Source organism: Leptonychotes weddellii, chromosome 2, assembly GCF_054177405.1.
Source record: "Leptonychotes weddellii isolate Sample4059 chromosome 2, ASM5417740v2, whole genome shotgun sequence".
Taxonomy (NCBI): Eukaryota; Metazoa; Chordata; class Mammalia; order Carnivora; family Phocidae; genus Leptonychotes; species Leptonychotes weddellii.
This window is the reverse complement of record NC_138370.1, coordinates 101,966,503-101,985,693: the sequence shown is the minus strand read 5'-3', so window position 1 is coordinate 101,985,693 and position 19,191 is coordinate 101,966,503. Positions and strand designations below refer to the sequence as shown.

General features: G+C 37.9%; 1 protein-coding gene across 6 annotated transcripts in view; it reads right to left on the bottom strand.

Moving 5' to 3' along the window:
- MANBA (mannosidase beta) overlaps positions 1 to 19,191 on the bottom strand; it is a 108,517-nt gene that overhangs the window by 54,173 nt on the left and 35,153 nt on the right. For all 6 annotated transcript variants that reach the window (XR_014142922.1, XM_081812053.1, XM_081812055.1 and 3 more), the window contains 2 exons: positions 11,530 to 11,705; positions 10,482 to 10,592 (listed from right to left, as the gene is read on the bottom strand). Coding sequence is in view for 5 of the 6 variants with exons in the window: in XM_081812053.1 (XP_081668179.1) it covers positions 10,482 to 10,592; positions 11,530 to 11,705 (287 nt within the window). In the remaining variant the exon portion in view is untranslated. The remainder of the gene's footprint in view (positions 1 to 10,481; positions 10,593 to 11,529; positions 11,706 to 19,191) is intronic.

The window sequence follows — 19,191 nt, the reverse complement described above, 5'->3', positions numbered from 1 at the left end:
AGTCAGTCAGTTGGGCTTTGTGCTCAGTGGGGAGTCTGCTTCTCCCCCTCTCCCTCTGCCCTGCTCATGCTTTCTCTCTCTCAAATAAATAAATCTTAAAAAAAAAAAAGCTGTCATAGAATCACTAGATACTACTGATTTTCTTCTTAATAAAAACCCTTATTTCCAAATACTGACAAATGTTACCTAAAATATTTTTCAAATAATTCTCATGATTTTCAAAATACACCTAAAATCATTTCACCTACATTATATATTTTTAGAGACAAGCAAACGTATTTCTGTCTGTTCTGAAAGTGCTTTAACATGCAGAAGCACTGAGAAAACATGTGCTGGGTTTCCACAAAGAGCTGTCCTCACACAGGCCTGAGCAGGAGGACAAAGGAGAGCCTCGCTTTGTGGAGCCCTAGAAACGTACAGAGAGCACAACCAGAAGTTAACAGCTTCAAGTTTACACCAGCATAGTTGTAGCCAGAGGTGTATTCTTTGTATCAGACAGAATAGACAGAATCACTTTCTAACAAGCCTCCTCTTCTCTATGACAAAATTATTTTCAGTAATAATAATGAAATGAAATGAAGAGTGATAATATCCAGAAAAGAAACGCAGACACTTTCCTTTATTTAACTTTCTATGAACAATCATACTATTTTTAAGTAAAATAAATATTAGAGTAGAAAAAAGGAAAAGTGGGCACCTGGGTGGCTCAGTCAGTTAAGCATCTGCCTTCGGCTCAGGTCATGATCCCGGGGTCCTGGAATCGAGCCCCACATCGAGCTCCTTGCTCAGCGGGGAACCTGCTTCTCCCTCTCCCTCTGCCTGCCACTCCCACTTCTTGTGCTTGCTCTCTCTCTCTCTCTCTCTCTGTCAAATACACAAAATCTTAGAAAAGAAAAAAGGAAAAGTAATGGACTCGTGTATTTGATTATATTAATGTTTTTGAAAAAAGTAAATAATATTTCCATATATTGGTTCATTATGGAAATGAATAATATTATTTTGAGCCTTAACTTCTAACAATGTCAAGAACTTTGTCAAAATTGATCTTCTTTGTATGTATATGGTTTATAAAGGATATAGGCAGATTTGCCAATCTATCCTTACATAGTTGATAGAGGAACACCTCTTATTAATTTTAATTTAGAAATGTTTTTTCAAAAGAAGCCCAAAATATACAAATATTCTGGGAGAGTATTAGACATAAAGGTAAGTCTGACAGAGATTCATAAAAATCCCACTTCTCATTAAATTCCAAAAAATGCAGTAGTATCCATGCCTTTGTTTCTTTGAGAAACACTCAAAGTGTTTACAAATGCCTCTGGGCTGAAAAATTTCCACTTCTCAAGTATGTCTTCTGAACACAGCAAAATCAGAGAAAAAGAAAATGGCCAAATGCTAGTGAACACAGACCTTATTTGATCCATTGCTTTAGAACAAGCATCCAGTTCTTGGTGAAAATGACTGGGGTATTCAACACTGCCGTTTTGATTTCTCTTGGCAATGTAAGATCAGCATCTTGTTGTTCCCCTGACACTCTTCTTCAGAATTGGATTCTTTTTTTCTATGTAAACGTCCTTACAGTTTGTTGTTGCACAGTGAAGAGCCTTCACCAAAACTTCTGTGCGCTTATCTTCAAAGAAAAGTTTGAAAGCTTGGTATTTCACTGTACATCGTTCAAGGCAGATTCTGGCTATTTGCAAATATGTTTGTATCTGATTAACCCCATCTAAAATTCTACACCAGGAAAAAAAAAAAGATAATTCAAAAGAGAAAACCTGCAGTAGCAGAGGAAAAATATGAGCTGATTCTCACACATCCACATTCCTTTGGATCACGGAGTACTTCGAAGTGGAGATTAACTTTTCAGAATTTACTGTGTCCTTACCTCATAATGAGCATTCCATATTATCTAGGAAAGACTTTCTGTAGCTTTTTCCAACAATGAGGTGAGATTTAAAAGAATGAACAAAATGTTTCCCAAGTTCCAGAAAACATCACACATGAAGAAATGTTGCCCCAAAAGAAAATTCCACAAGGTTCAAAGAATGATTTCCAGAAGACAGAAATAAAATTTGAGATTAATCTCTTTGATTTCTGTATGAACTCTACTGTGAACACTGGCCACATATGCAGCAGTCTCCTGTCACTGACGACAACAGAGGTTTATGAAACAAGCATCCAGTTGTTTCAAGATATCCTCTGTGAGTTCAGCTGCAGTCTTTCCAGAAACATAAGAATGACTTCTTTATATCAACTCTTAACATCTTTCATACAGACAAATCTAACTTGCACATTTGATCTCTATGAAGCATCTGAAGTGCTACCAAAAAGAATTCCAAGGTATTTTGGTTTTTTTTAAATATCTGCCACTACTAAAGCATACACTGATGTCATGTTTCACTTTCATTCTTTCTTTAGTTTTAGTTTTAGAACAATTAACAATTCCCACAACTATATGGTCAACTAATCTTCAACAAAGCAGGAAAGAATATCCAATGGAAAAAAGACAGTCTCTTCAACAAATGATGTTGGGAAAAAATTGGACAGCCACATGCAGAAGAATGAAACTGGACCATTTCCATACACCATACAAAAAAAATAAATTCAAAATGGATGAAACACCTAAATGTGAGACAGGAATCCATCAAAATCCTAGAGGAGAACATAGGCAGCAATCTCTTCGACCTCAGCCATAGCAACTTCTTATTAGACATGTTTCTGGGGGCAAGGGAAACAAAAGCAAAAGTGAACTACTGGGACTTCATCAAGATAAAAAGGTTCTGCACAGGAAAGGAAACAATCAGCAAAACTAAAAAGCAACTGATGGAATGGGAGAAGATATCTGCAAATGACACATCTGATAAAGGATTAGTATCCAAAATCTATAAAGAACGTATCAAACTCAACACCAAAAAGACAAATAATCCAGTTAAGAAATAGACAGAAGACATGAATACAGATTTTTCCAAAGAAGACATTCAGATGGCCAAAACAGACATATGAGAAGATGCTCACTATCACGCATCATCAGGGAAATACAAATCAAAACCACGATGAGATACCACCTCACATCTGTCAGAATGGCTAAAACTAGCAACACAGGAACCAACAGGTGTTGGTGAGGATGTAGAGAAAGGGAAACCCTATTACACTATTGGTGGGAATGCAAACTGGTGCAGCCACTCTGGAAAACAGAATGGAGGTTCCTCAAAAAGTTAAAAATAGAACTACCCTACAATCCCGCAATTGCACTACTAGGTATTTACCCAAAGGATACAAAAATACAGATATGAAGGGGCACATGCACCCCAATATTTATAGCAGCACTATAAACAATAGCCAAATTATGGAAAGAGCCCAAATATTCATTGACTGATGAATAAAGAAGATGTGGTATATATACAATGGAATACTACTCAGCCATCAAAAAGAATGAAATCTTGGGGCGCCTAGGTGGCTCAGTCGGTTGAGCATCCAACTCTTAACTTCAGCTCAGGTCATGATCTCAGGGTTGTGGGATCGAGCCCCATGTTGGGCTCCGTGCTGAGAGGGCAGTCTGCTTCACTTCCTCTCCCTCTGCCCCTCCCCCTGCTTGCATGCTCTCTCTTTCTCTAAAATAAATAAATAAATCTTAAAAAAAAAAAAAAGAATGAAATCTTGCCATTTGCATTGACGTGGATGGAACTAGAGTGTACTACGCTAAGTGAAATAAGTCAGAGAAAGACAAATACCATATGATTTCACTCATATGTGTAATTTAGGGAACAAAACAGATGAACATATGGGAAGAGAAAAAGAGAGAGGGAAGCAAACCACAAGAGACTCTTAATGATAGAGAAAAAACTGAGGGTTTATGGAGGGAGGTGGGTGGGGGATGGGCTAAATGGGTGATGGGTATTAAGGAGGGCACTTGTTATGATGAACACTGGGTGTTATATGTAAGTGATGAATCACTAAATTCTACTCTTGAAACCTATATTACACTATATGTGAACTAACTAGAATTTAAATAAAATTTGGAATAAAAAAAGTAACAAATAAGGAATTTCAACTCTAAAGATATTAAAATTAGTAAAATATTTCATATATGAATTCAAATATGCACTTACCAAACAAAATATTACATATTATACATCACAGTTCACACTTTCCTCTATGTAAGTTTTTTTTAACAGACTTTTTTTAGAGCAGTTAAGATTCACAAGAAAATTGAGGGGAAAGTACAGAAACTTCCCATATACCCTCTGCCCCCATAGTGCATGGCCTTCTTCATTACCAGCATCCTCCACTATGGTGGTACATTAGTTACAACTGATAAGCCTATATTGACACATCATTATCACCCAAAAACCTAGTTTACATTATACTTCACTCATGGTGTGTTACATTCTATAGGTTTGGACAAACGTATAACAACATGTTATCATTATGGTGTCATACAGAGCAGTTTCACTGACCTCAAAATCCAGTATGCTTCACCTATTCATCCCTCCCTCCTCCCCACAGCCCCTAGCAACCACTGATCTTTTACTGCTTCCATAGTTTCATCTTTTCCAGAATGTCATATACATGGAGTCATACCATATGGAGCCCTTTCAGATTGGCTTCTTTCACTTAGTAATCATCATTTAAGCTTCCTCCAAGTCTTTTCATGGCTTAATAGCTCATTTCTTTTCAGCACTGAATAAAATTCCATTGTCTGGATCCACCAGGTTTACTTAGCACTTCACTTACTGAAGGACATCTTGGTTGCTTCCAAGTTTTGGCAATTAGGAATAAAGCTGCTGTAAACAGCGATGTACAGATTTTGTGTGGACATAAGTTTTCAGTCCTTTGGATAAATAGTGAGCAGATCGATTGCTGGATCATATGGTAAGAGTATGTTTAGTTTTGTAAGAAACACCAGACTGTCTTCCAAAGTGACTGACTGTACCATTCTGCATTCCCACCAGCAATGAAGGAAGAGTTCCTGCTGCTTCATATACTCACCAGCATTTGGAATTGTCCTTTTTGGCCACTCTTTTTTGTTGTTGTTTGTTTTTTATTTATTCATTTGACAGAGAGAGCGAGCGAGCAAGATCATGAGCAGGGGGAAGGGTCAGAGGGCGAGGGAGAAGGAGACCCCCACAGAGAAGGGTGCCCAACTCGGGTCTCCATCCCAGAACCCCAGGATCATGACCTGAGCCACACAAGTGCCCCATCTTTTGGCCATTCTAATAGGTGTGTAGTGCCATCTTGTTCTAATTTGCATTTTCCTAATGACATGTGATGTGGAATATCTTTTCATATGCTTATTTGCCATCTGTATCTCTTCAAGTTTCTGTTATGGTTTTTGGCCCATTTTTTAATTGGGTTATGTTCTTATTGCTGAGTTTTAATGGTTCTTCATGTATTTTGTTTAACAAGATGTCTTTTGCAAACATTTCTCCCATCTGTGACCTGTTTTCTCGTTCTCTTGACATTGTCTTTGGCGGAGCAGAAGTTTTTAATTTTTTTTAAAGATTGATTTATCTATTTGAGAGAGAAAGAGAGAGCACAAGTGCAAGTAGGGGGAGGGGTTTAAGGAGAGATAGAGAGAGAACCCCAAGCAGACTCCCTCGGAGTGTGAAGACTGACATGGGGCTCAATATCACGACCCTGAAATCATGACCGAAGCCAAAATCAAGAGTTGGATGCCGAACCAACTGAGTCACCTGGGTGCCCACAACCTGGGTGTTTTTAATTTTAATGAAGTTTAGCTTATCAATTATTTCTATTTAAAATTTTAAGAATAAAAATAAAAATTCCAAGAGGTCACACTGAAGTAGCTCATGTTAAGTTTTTGCTTTTTTATAATCACTCTGCTATTGTTGTTTCTAATCTACTTTTAAATACAAGAATATGTAATAAGACAGAGACCGGGGACATAAACTATTCCAAAACAAGTTTAAACTATTTTAAACTATTATAAACTTGCTTTCAAAATGACTATATGCAGCTGAGTCTCCATGATCCTGGGGACAACTAACTATATAACTAAGAGTTCTCCAAATTTACTTCCAGGTAGAATATAACATTTATTAAAGAGTTAATAATTAAAATGTGCTAAATTGAAGCCTATGTATGTTACTAAAACTCAAGAATAATCTCACAGATGGATAAACCTTAGACCAACAAAAGATTTTGCAAGGAGGAGTATTTAATCACTGACATTGTATAGAATTGCCAGACATACTACTAATAATATGCAGACCAACCTGTAACCTACACATAATGCACCCACTTACTGCCTCTACCCAGGGCTAACTGCTCCCATGGCCCAGCCGGGGTAAGCCACTACCCATAGCCATTTTGGAAATGTTTAATTAAAATCTGACAGAAAGACAAAAGGGGGTGGGGCACCTGGGTGGCTCAGTCCATTAAGTGGCTGCCTTCAGCTCAGGTCATGGTCTCAGGGTCCTGGGATCAAGCCCTGAGTGGGGCTCCCTGTTCAGCGGGGAGTCTGCTTCTCCCTCTCCCTTTACCCCTCCCCCTGTTTGTGCACACTCTCTCTCTTTCTCTCAAATAAATAAATTAAATCTTTAAAAAAAAAGACAAAGGGGAAATTTACTAAGATGCACAGTATCCCTCAAAATTCATGTCACTCAGAAACTCAAATGTTTTTGCCCTAAGAAACCTGGGACACACAGAGGGAGACATACTTCACAATCTCTGTGAACTCTCAGTATTGATCAGAAGTACAGAGTGGTCAGAAATACACCCTGATTATTCTGAATTCCGTATTTTTTGGCTATGTACTTTTAAGGTCTTTAAAGAGCAGCACTTAGAAAGAAAAAGAAAAAAATTTCACTGGCATTGTGCTCTCTTTCTGCTCTGTAGATACTGCAAAGATGAAACTGGGAACTTAAAAGAAACAAAGAACAAAGCAAAATTTGAAAAAAGAAAAAAAGAGGAATAAATCTCCATTATTGTTCTAATTATAACAGCTAGGGGCAATTTTTTACCTCCTCTGGCTTAGGAACTGTGCAATATAATTTCTAATCGTGGATTACATACTATTACATTATTTTGTCTATTTCCCTACAATAATTTAATTGGAGAATCTTGATGCTAAGTCAAATACAAACAACTACCTTCTGTTGCTTTTAGCAAGATTTACCTTACATAGGGAATACATGGGAGAGTCTTACAAAATAAGTGGTGCTAAAGAGAAATATCAACTAATTGATTTCCTATTTTTCTAGAAAGGTAAACTATAATAGTCCTTCAAACATACTTATTATGTCTTTGACACATATTAGGTAGGAATTCAGTATAATCAATTAGTAGGATAAAAATATTCAATTAACCTGGGCATAAGATGGCAAAACAGTGATTAGGAAGATTTTTTTATCCCATTTACCCAGAGTAGCCTCTCCCACTACACTTATACACAAAACTTCCTTTGTTAAAAGAAAGCTGAATCTACCAGACTTGCATTCTAGGGTCCCCGTGAAATGACTTTTTGGACAGAATTTATAATATCCCAATGCCTATCTTTTGGTTTTTTAATTTATTTTAAAAATTTCCTACATTTTCTTCATATGACCTCCCTTCAACTTACAGTATATGCCTCAAAGTTATTTCTTTCAACAATAAAAAAAATTTTCAGTCATCAAGATATTCTTCCCTGTTCACAAGGAAATGTAGTCAGCCCTTTCCCCTCCTACTAGACCCAGTACATCTCTGCTGCATGGGCTGTATCCAAAATTTGTAACTTCCCCAAGGCCTTTTGTCTGAGTTAACTCTGCTGCTGTCATGAGACATACTCAGTAAAACAAAAAATAAAAATGCAGATGTCTAGGACGCCTGGGTGGCTCAGTTGGTTAAGGTCTGCCTTCGGCTCAGGTCATGATCCCAGGGTCCTGGGATCGAGTCTTTGCTTCTCCCTCTGCCTGCTCCCTCCCCCCCAACCCACCCCGCCGCTTGTGTATGCTCTCTCTCTCTCTAATAAATAAAATCTTTTAAAAAAAAGTATATGTCTAATCTCAATGGAAGAGAGGCATGAAAGATATAAAACTGAAGCAAGATGGATTTCAATAAGATAGTTTAAAAACAGGAACAGTTATACTGAGAGCAAGCCCAAGATAACAACAGAACCATCAGGATACGAGAGCAATTGAGGTGAGACAAGGAGGTGCCTGTGACGAGAACAGAAGTCCTGACACAACAGCTAGTACTGGGGGGCATGTGAGCATGTGGAGTAGAAGTGAAATATAAGCACTCTGGAAGGCAGTTTAGTACGCTCTCTCAAAGCTGACCTACGCGTGCCCTGTGATCCAGTGATTCCAGTCCCAGCAGAAATGCTGTGCTCTGACTGATCGTCAATAATATTCACAGTAGTGTTAGTCAGAATGGCCCAAACTGGAAACTACCTAAATTTCAACAGCAGAATGTATCATACATTGAAATATCACACAGTAATATAAATAAGCAAACTACAGCTATATGTTTATTTATATATATATAAATAAACAAACTACAAACTACAGACCACATATCTAAATGTCACAAATATAATGTTGAGCCAAGTTAACCAGACACAGAAGAATACGTACCACGTGGTTCCCCGTACATAAAGGTTAAAGACAGGCGAACTACACTATAGTGTTACAAGGCAGGATAGTGGATCTTTGGGAAGGAGGAAGGCGCAGTGATTGGGGAGGCTCACAAAAGGCAAGGGGAGTTTCGGAGGGGCTAGCAATGCTCTATTTCTTGATCAGGATAACTGTTACATAAACGTTCTTTTTCTAATCATTCACTAAGCATTTCACATATGTTCTATGTATTTTTCTGTATACTTCACAATAAACAGAAAATAAAAAGAAATTCTAATCTGACAACATGGATGGACCTAGAGGGTATTACATTAAGTGAAATAAGTCAGACAGAGAACGACCAATACCATATGATTTCACTGACACGTGGAATCTAAAAACCAAAACAAACAAATAAACATACAAGAGCAGAAACAGATCCCATTTCTATTTCAACAAATTGATGGTTGCCAGATGGGAGGGGGTACGAGGACATGTAAAATGGGTGAAGGGGAGGAGGAGGTACAGGCTTCTGGTTACGGAATGAATAAGTCACCGACATAAAAGCACAGCACAGGGAATATAGTCAATGGTATTGTAATGGTGTCACATGGTGATGGGCAGTAACTCCACTTGTGAGCATCGCATATTATACAGAGTTATCCGAATACTATACTGCACACCTGAAACTAATGTAACATTGTGTGTCAGCGATACTTCAGTTTAAAAAAAGAAGAAAAGAAATCCCAATCTGACACTTTCCCACTAAAGAGATAAGACTAAGAGACCCCTGCCAAGACAGATAAGGATGGCAAGTAGCAGTCAAATTCCTTGCTTGCTGAAACACTGGCAAGTCTGAAACCATTGAAAACATGAAGAAATTTAGGGCTGACAAGTATTGAATTCCCTGTAAGAACCACCCTGGAAACACAGATCAATTAGGTATTATTTCTCACTTACAAAACGTGAAATTAATCTATACTTTAATCTAAATTTCAAAGGCAAACACTGATTCCTGAAACTTGCAGAGAGCTCAAATTTTTATTTCATTCTGGTTTCCTCTTTTGGGCAATCAGAATCGTGGGGAGGCACAAGAGATCCTCTGATCCAATCTCTACCATCCCAGTCTAATGGACAGATGGACATAAATACTCTTCAAAGTTCCCACTGCAAACGCATGCTGAGATGTTCCTCAGTGGCCCATTCTAGCGTGCACCACCTTGACTACCGCACAGCTGCTCCCATGGGTGATCTTGGAAATATGATTTTAGGACACCATGCAATTCAGCTTTGAACAGTATATTCATAATATAATAATGTAAACACTGAATACTAAGTTAACAAAAATGGCCACAGGACAACACTGGAAGGGCAGAGGGAGGTAAAATGTGTACACTGGGGGCCAAGCAGGGGTCAACAGAAAATCATGTAAGACAGCTATATCCTCATCCTCCAGGTTTGAAGTCAATAGATAATACATCATACTGAAAAATTAGAAAACGCGAGTAGAAGCAGGTTATTTGGGAAGGTGAAGATAAACAGAAGAAATAAGTAAAAGTTAAAAATGATTGATTCTAAGGAATAGAAAATAGGAATAGGAAGCATTGGGCAAGGTACCCTATTACCTTCTGGTAATATCTGAGCTTTAAAATTATACATATGTACTACTTTGATATAACGTAAAATGTAAAAACACAGTAGGAGAATATTTATAAATAAAATAATATGTAAAGCCTGATCCATTTGTAAATATAAATACACACACACAGAAGCTTTGGAATGCATGTAACTGTTACTAATGACTGTCTCTATGTGATGAGATTACAGGAGTTTTGCTGGTTTCTTCTTTTCCTACAAAGATCTGTTTTGCTATTTTAACAAGAAACATACTTTTTCTTCACAAAATATTTTAAAGTATTTGCTTACCTTAGCTGATTTTTCAATACTTAAGCCTCCATCCAGTTTAAAAAGAATTGTCATGTTGTATCCAGTCTGGTTTCCATGTCCATGAGGCCACCAAGTTTCTACGGTAACATTCTTTGAAGAAACAATGTAAGTCATTCTATGTAATTTGTGGCATATTTTCAGCAAAATATTATAGTGATTAAGAACATTATATCAATGTCTCATAGAGTCAATCACAGAAATTCTAGGTTCTATATTAGGCCAAATTATACCAATCCATACATAATACTTAAAAATCAACATGCTAGATGTTTTAGCATGGATTAATATACCAAAAGGGGAAGGAAAGAACAGAATAACATGGGCTTTCAGAAAAACAATTATTTCCATTTCTAACACTGAAGCTTACGTTCATTCTGTATTCTTAACAGTTAGAATTGGACTTTGAGGTTGACTCTTTTTCCAAGCCCAGAACTAGAAATTGTTTCTCACTTTTAATCTAAAATTCTCACTTTATCCAAATAGTCACAACGTTGCTTTACTCCATCCTGTTCAGTTCACAATGATTAGAGGAATAAAAAAAGGAAAAAGAAAAGGGAAAATCCAGCCCACTTCTAACCATGAAAGATCAGGAGTTTGGAATTAGAATTCTGCATGTAAAATAAGCACCAATATTCAAAATAATTTACTGTATTTAATAATCACTGAAATCAGAAATAATCAGAAATTATACAGAATTATACAGAAATAATCACTGTATTTAAATGTAATGCTTAGAATGTATTTTGGATTTCGGATACTGCAAAGAGTGCAGAAAAATTAAGATACAACACACCTGATTTCTTGAGAGAAAAGGATGCCAAATCATATGTTCTCCATTTTCTTAATCTTAAAATTTGGAAATATTGTTCCTTAGTTCGTAACACACACAAAATATATGAGAGGTTAAAAGTGAAGGAGAAAATGGAAAAGTACATTTCTCTTTCACTCTCAGCCCCTTTTTTCTAGCCATTTCTTTTGAATAGTATTGCTTTTCATCTAGTGGTTCTGAGGAAGTACCATCATTCACCTTATTAATTTTCACAAATAGCTCAACAATCCTTTCCCCAGGTTGAAGTTCAATGCTGTATGTCTGCTGTGTCTGCAGTTTAGGGATGGCTACGATCACTTGACCAGAAATTGGCTTTGAGCTGACAACATCAAAAGAAGACTCTATTTCAAGATTCCACCCCTGCGTATGGTTATCTAAGGCATAGAGAAAAAAAAAAGAAAAGAAACATATATATATATATATATATATATGAAATATGCTAAGCATTATTGCTGCACTCTTTAGGATTCATTGAAGAAAACACTGAAGCAGCTTCTAAACTAATAAGCACTCCACTGATCCCGTCATGAGAAAAAGTCCAGTGGAAATTCTCATTTAATCTTTAGAGTTTAATCATTCATTTTGTTTTCTTGTGTTTTTTTAAATCATTCATTCTGAAGAAGAAAAACCAAAAGCATATATTTTATATACACTTCTACTCTAAAAATGTTACAATCATAAGTCATAAAACTTTATATATAGGGCATGAATAGAATATCACAAATGAAAATATAACTAAGATTGATACATGCTCATTCCTTTTTATAAAGCAAAGTAAAAATACACAGTTTAAAGCCATATAATAAGATATAACTTAGATGTAGTAGAATTAATCAAATGTGAAAAAACAGAGATATACAGTTGACCCTTGAACAATGTGGGTTTGAACTGCATGGGTCCACTTACATGATTTTTTTCAAAAAATATATTGGAAATTTTTTTGGAGATTTGTGACAATTTGAAAAAACTCACAGTTGAACTACATAGCTTAGAAATACCAAAAAATTATTGTAAGGGTACAGTATATAATACATATACAAAATATGTGTTAGTCGACTCTATGTGTTATTTGTAAGGCTCCTGGTCAACAGCAGGCTATTCGTAGTGAAGTTTTGGGGGAGTCAATGGAGTGCCTGGCTGGCTCAGTTGGTAGAGCTTGCAACTCTTGATCTTGGGGTTTAAGTTCACACCCCATGTGGGTATAGAGATAACTTCAAAAAAAAGTTATATGTGAATTTTCAATTGCACAGGGAGTTAGTGCCCCTAATCCTCATGTTGTTCAATGGTCAACTGTTATTTTAAATGTAGATTATTTAACCAAGAAATATTTATGGAGAACATTCTATGTGCCATGTACTTTGCTAAGTGATGGGAATTATGTGGTGACCAGGATAAACATAGCCCCTGACCGCATGAGTTAAGAGGCTAATGGGATATAGCCAAATACAAAAGTGACATAATACGAGGATGGGAGAAATATGAGGTTGTTCTGAGAAAACATTCATAGGAAGGAAGGTCACTTAACTCACAGGGGTGAGGGAAGGTCCTTAAGAATAAACAGTATCTAGCTGAGCCCAGAAGGATGCTTTAGCTAAGTTCAGAGGCAGATGAGAAGTTTTCTAGGCACAATGAAAACCAAGGGTGAAGAGCCCATGAGTGAGGAGAGCAATGCTTTTAACAAAAACTTGAGCAATAATGAAACTGGTAAGGGACATCAGAGTGACAGAGGAAGTAAGCAGGGTCCAGCTCATCCTGACTCGTGCGAGGAGTTTGGCAACATTACCCTAGATCAATGAGGAGCCGCTGGAGATTCTTTCTCAAAAAGGAAAACATGGGGCACCTGGGTGGCTCAGTCAGTTAAGCCTCTACCTTTGGCTCTGATCATAATCCCAGAGTCCCAGGATCCAGCCCCATATCGGGCTCTCCACTTAGCAGGGAGTCTTCTTCTCCCTCTGACCCTCCCCCTTCTCATGCTCTCATTATCTCTCTTTTTCAAATAATCTTAAAAAAAAAAAAAAAAGGAAAACATGATCAGATCTGCATTTAAAAAAAATTACAAAGGGCTCCCTCACAATGACATAGCAGGATAAAAACAGAAGAAGCAGAGAGACATGAAATTTCTATCTGTGCAAAAGGGACAGAAGGTGCCACTTGGAACATCTAGGAATGGAGAGGAAGAAAAGAAAAAGAAAAGGGAGCAAGACTGAAGAGGGAGGCCACAGGGAGAAAAGAAAGATGAGACAGCTGCCTAAGGAATAACACTTCGGGAGTGGAGTTTGTGAATGGGGTAGAATGTTTCAAGAGGGTTCTGAAGTAGTGTTTTATATTATGTGCAAGATAACCCCTTCCTCCATCATCCACTAAACTTACATCGTTTAGTCTCCAGAATAGAATCTGTGTTTGGTTTTGGTTTTAAAATAAGACAGTATGCCAAAAGAGGCTTTGGGCAAGAGCAGAGTGGAAAAGCTGACTCATATTTTTTAAGTTACCCAGGAGAAACCAGGGATGGAGTACCAAAAAAGGTTGCATAGGCAGGATGTGAGAGCCACTAACAAAAGTTCTCATTCCTGACTGCCACAGAAAGGACAGTGACTAGTGCAGATACACTTAGTTTGTATGCTCTATGGCAAGAAACAGGAATTTCCTGCTCTGTGAAAAAGAGATGGGAGAAGGTTATCAGATGACAAATATCTTAGAGACCCTTTTCCTACAAATAAGGAGGGGACTAATAACCATGGCTCTGCTGCAAATGAAGGAAAAGTATGTATGCTGATCAATGAGCGAAGACTTTATAACTGGCATTCCTTACAAATGTAGAGCCACAATCAGGCTTACTGTAAAGATGATCATAGCATGTCTCATCATCTGTATCCCACATCAACCAAAAGTAGAGATGGACTGGATGCACACGGAAGTAAAACTAATCCTGAACTTAAGAACTATTTTATTTTTTAAATGATCCATTTTTTTTTAAAGATTTTATTTATTTATTTGAGAGAAAGTGCACAAGCTGGGGGGGGGGGGCGGGGGAAGGGGCAAAGGGAGAAGCGGATGCCCTGCTAAGCAGGGAGCTGGACACAGAGCTCAATCCCAGACCCTGAGATCATGACCTGAGCCAAAGGCAGACGCTTAACCGACTGAGCCACCCAGGTGCCCCTTAAATGATCCATTCTTAGGAACACTAGTCAATGAGCCTTGAATTAATTTGCTCCGATCCAGCCAATTCTGGAGTTTACCCGCCCATAGCCTCCAAGTTTTTCTAAGATATAGTAAAGTATATCAAGACAACCACACTTGTTTGTTAAAGATACTTTCTTCCTACCAAGTACATACTAAGTCTCTCAATTTTCCCTTTACAGCGTTTTTATTGTTTTTAAACAGAAGCACACACTACAATCTGATCCAAAGGTATTTATTTTCTAAAATATCCCCAAATCTTTGACACCTACATGACATTTAGCTCCCTATCACATATTCCTTCTGGCTTCCCTTACTATCTCTTATTTCAAGAAATAATAATAGATAACATTTACCAAGAACTTGCTGTGAGCTAGGCACTGTTTTATGCTCTCAACATGTATTAACTTATTTAAGCATCACATCATTTCTATAAGGTAAATTTTATTATCATCACCGTTTAGATAAGAAAACTAAAATACAGAGGAGTTACGTAAATTGCCCAAGGGCACACAGCTAGTAAGTTGCAGAACTTGGACATGAACCAAGACAGTCTGAAACTAGAGACTGTACACTTAACCTCTAAGTTATGCCAATTGTAACCAAATAATTTCCCCCAAAACCATGTCTTACTGGTGCTCAGAATTTTTACAGCAGGGAGGGATTTAATTATATAGGGGATCATTTATTTTAATGATATCAAGTGATGACAGACATCAAATATATCTTTTGGCTCAGTCTTTAGCCACAACAGCACAGAGTCATAAAACTTTTGAACTAGATGTTGACAGATCCCCCAGTGTACTTTCTGGTAAGTGTTTAATTCCCTCTAGACCATGGCTGACAAACAACCGGTGTTTGGGCCAAATCTGACCTACCTCCTCTTTTTATAAATAAAACTTTATTGGAACACAGCTGCTATGGACTGAATTGTGTCCCCCGACCTCTCCAAAATTCTTATGTGGAAGCCCTAACTCCCCAGTATGATTGTATCTGGAGGTAAATCTTTAGGAGGTAATTAAGTTAAGTGAGGTCATAAGGGTGAGGCCCTAATCTGATAGGTCTGTGGTCTTATCAGAGGAAGAGATCTACCTCCTTTTTTCCCTCCCTCCCTTTATCTCTTTCTTTCTGTCTGCCTCTCTGTTTTTCTTTCTTTCTCCCCACCACCCCAATCATGTGAGGACACAGCAAGAAACGCAGCTATCTGCAAGCCAGGAAGAGAGTCCTCACTACAAACTCATCAGTGAGCACCTTGATCTGAGCCTTCCCAGTTTCCAGAACTGTAAGAAATCAATGTCTGGGGGCATCTGGGTGGCTCAGTCAGTTAAGTGTCTGCCTTCGGCTCAGCTCATGATCAGAGTCCTGGGATCAAGCCCCACATCGGGCTCCCTGCTCAGTGGGAAGCCTGCTTCTCCCTCTTCCACTCCCTCACTGTCTGTCTCTCTGTCAAATAAATAAAATCTTTGAAAAAAAATAAAATAAATCAGTACCTATTGTTGGAGCCACCCAGCCTGTGGTATTTTGCTAAGTCAGGCTACAACAACCATGCTCATTTGAGTACACGCTGTCTTTGGTTGCCTCTGTGCTACAATGGCTGAGCACAATAGTTACAATAAAGGCCACATGGCCCAAAAAGCCTAAAACATTTACTATCTGACGCTTAACAGAAAATGTTTATTGATCCCTACCCAAAAAGGCTATTCTAATCTCTCTAATATCTATAAGGAGAAAACCCTCTGCCTCACAAAATAGCCTTCCCTTTTTGCTAGCCTTGACTACTATAAAGTCTTCACAGTGAACTGAAATCCCCTTTTCTTTAATTTCTTCAGAAAGATTTTAGTTCTGCTCTACTAATAACCAACCAAGTTCAAGCTGACCCCTTGGATGTTTCCTATCACTTCCTCTTTGGTGGAAAATCAGCGCTTGTAAGAGCCTCCGGCAGGAAGACAAATAATGCAGTTCCCAAAGCTTACTGGCAGTTTCTATTGCTTCTAACAGGGAAAGTTCTAAAGTAAGTCAGCAGTCCTCTGGGTGCTGCTAAGTAAAAAAACTAAGCCTGCAGAATTCAAAAACCCAATATGAACACTTGTAAGTCCATCGTGTCAGCAGAGACACTATACCGACATATTTAGCCCTCTCCTCTACTTCCAAATGGAATACAACCCTTCCTTCCAGAAGCCATGGAGAATTTAAGTAATTTAGTCTCCAAAAGCACATGTAGAGTTTTAAGTCATCAATAATTTTCCTGGTATTAACTGGTCACTTCTTTTTACTTGTTACTTTTTAAACATAGAATCCTGTTTTTAGTTAAGGAGAGCTCCCTCTTATAAATGAAGACCCATTTCTAGAATACAGCTTCCTGTCATACCTCCCCTAGCATTGACAAATTACCCTTTCCTAAAGAATACCCATCACTCCTACCATGAATAGTCAAAGCAATCTATAGAAAGAACAAAGCTGGAAGTATCACAATTCCAGATTTCAAGATATACTACAAAGCAATATGACACTGGCACAAAAATACACACATAGATCAATGGAACAGAAAAAAAGACTCCAGAAATAAACCCATGATTATATGGTCAATCAACTTATGACAAAAGAGGCAAGACTATACAATGGGGAAAAGACAGTCTTTTCAATAAATTCTGCTAGGAAAATTGGACAGCTACACGCAAAAGAATGAAACTGGACCACTTTCTTACACTATACTCAAAAATGAACTCAAAACGCACTAAAGACCTAAATGTGAGACATGAAACTATAAAACTCCTACAAGAAAACATAGGGAGTAATTTCTCTGACATCAGCCTAAGCAACATTTTGTTTCCCTTAAGGCAAGGGAAACAAAAGCAAAAATAAATAAGTAGAACTATATCAAACTAAAAAGCTTTTGTGTAGCAAAAAAAACCCCATCAACAAAATAAAAAGGCAAGCTACGAATTCAGGGGCACGAGTGGCTCAGTCAGTTAAGCATCTGCCTTCAGCTCAAGTCAGGATCTCAGGGTCCTGGGATCGGAGCCTCAAATCGGGCTCCCTGCTCGGCGGGAGGCCTGCTTCTCCCTCTCCCCTCTCATGCTCTCTCTTGCTATCTCTCTCTCTCTCTCTCTCAAATAAAGAAATAAATAATATCTTTTTAAATAAAAGGCTACTGAATTCAGGAAGATATTCACAAATGATATACTCTATAAGGGGTTAATATCCAAAATACACAAAGAACATATACAACTCAACACCAAAAAGACAAATAATCCAATTAAAAAATAGGCAGAGGATCTGAACAGACATTTTTCCAAAAAAGACATACAGTTGGTCAACAGACACATGAAAAGATGCTCAACATCACTAACCATCGGGGAAATGCAAACCAAAACCACAATGAGATATCACCTCACATCAGTCAGAATAGCTAGAATCAAAAAGACAAGAAATAACAAGTGCTGGCGAGGATGCAGAGAAAAAGGAACCCTTGTGCACTGTTGATGGGAATGTAAATTGGTGAAGTCACTGTGGAAAACCATATGGAGGTTCCTCAAACAATCAAAAATAATAATACCATATGATCCAGTAATTCAACTACTGGGTATCTACCCAAAGAAAATAAAAACACTAATTTGAAAAGATATATGCATCCCTATGTTTACTGGAGCATTATTTACAACAGCCAAGATAAGGAAGCAACCTAAGTGTCCACTGATGGATAAGTGGATAAAGAGGATATGGTGTGTATGTGTGTATAATGGAATTCTACTCAGGCACAAAAAAGAATGGACCTAGAGGTTTGGTTGTTTTTTTTTTTTTAAGATTTATTTGTTTATTTATTAGAGAGAGAGAGTGTACAAGCTGGGGGAGGGGTAGAGGGAGAAACAGACTCCCTGCTGAGTGGGGAGCTCCATGCTGCAGGGTTCTGCCCCAAGATCATGACCTGAGCCGAAACCAAAAGTCAGGCGCTTAACCGACTGAGCCACCCAGGTGCCCCTGGATCTAGAGGTTTTTATGCTACGTGAAGTAAGTCAGACAAAGAAAAACAAATATTGTATGACTTCATTTACATGTGGAATCTAAAAAACAAAACAAGCAAAAGACAAAAACAGATACATAAATACAGAGAACAAACTGATGGTTGCCAGAAGGGCAGAGGATTGGGGGGTGTGGAGAGGTGGTGGGCAAAATGGATAAAGGAGAGTGGGAGATACGGGCTTCCTATTATAAAATGAATAAGTCACAGGAGAAAAGACACAGCATAGGAAATACAGGCAATGGTATTGTAATAGTGTGGTAGACTTGTTGAATCACCTGAAACTAATAGAACATTGTGTGTCAACTACACTCCAATAAAAAATAAAATAAAATAAAACAAATAAAAATAAAAAATGGAGACCAAAAAAATAACAAATGCCTATCACGCCCAGCTCTCCTGCAGTTGAATGCAAATAATTCCAAAAATGGATAAAGTACTGGGGATGGGGATAGCTAAGAAGAAAAATTATTAAATGACTCAAAATCCCTTCCCAGGTCTCCTTCCCAATTACACCAAATTTTACATCCTCTCCTCACTCTGACTAATCAACTCTGAGCCCAAACAACACAGGAATTCTATCAAAACAGGGTAGACAGGCAAGGCTGACCTGCTCTCTCTACAACTTGAGGCTTTCGCCAGCCCAAAGACTCAGGGATGCCCTA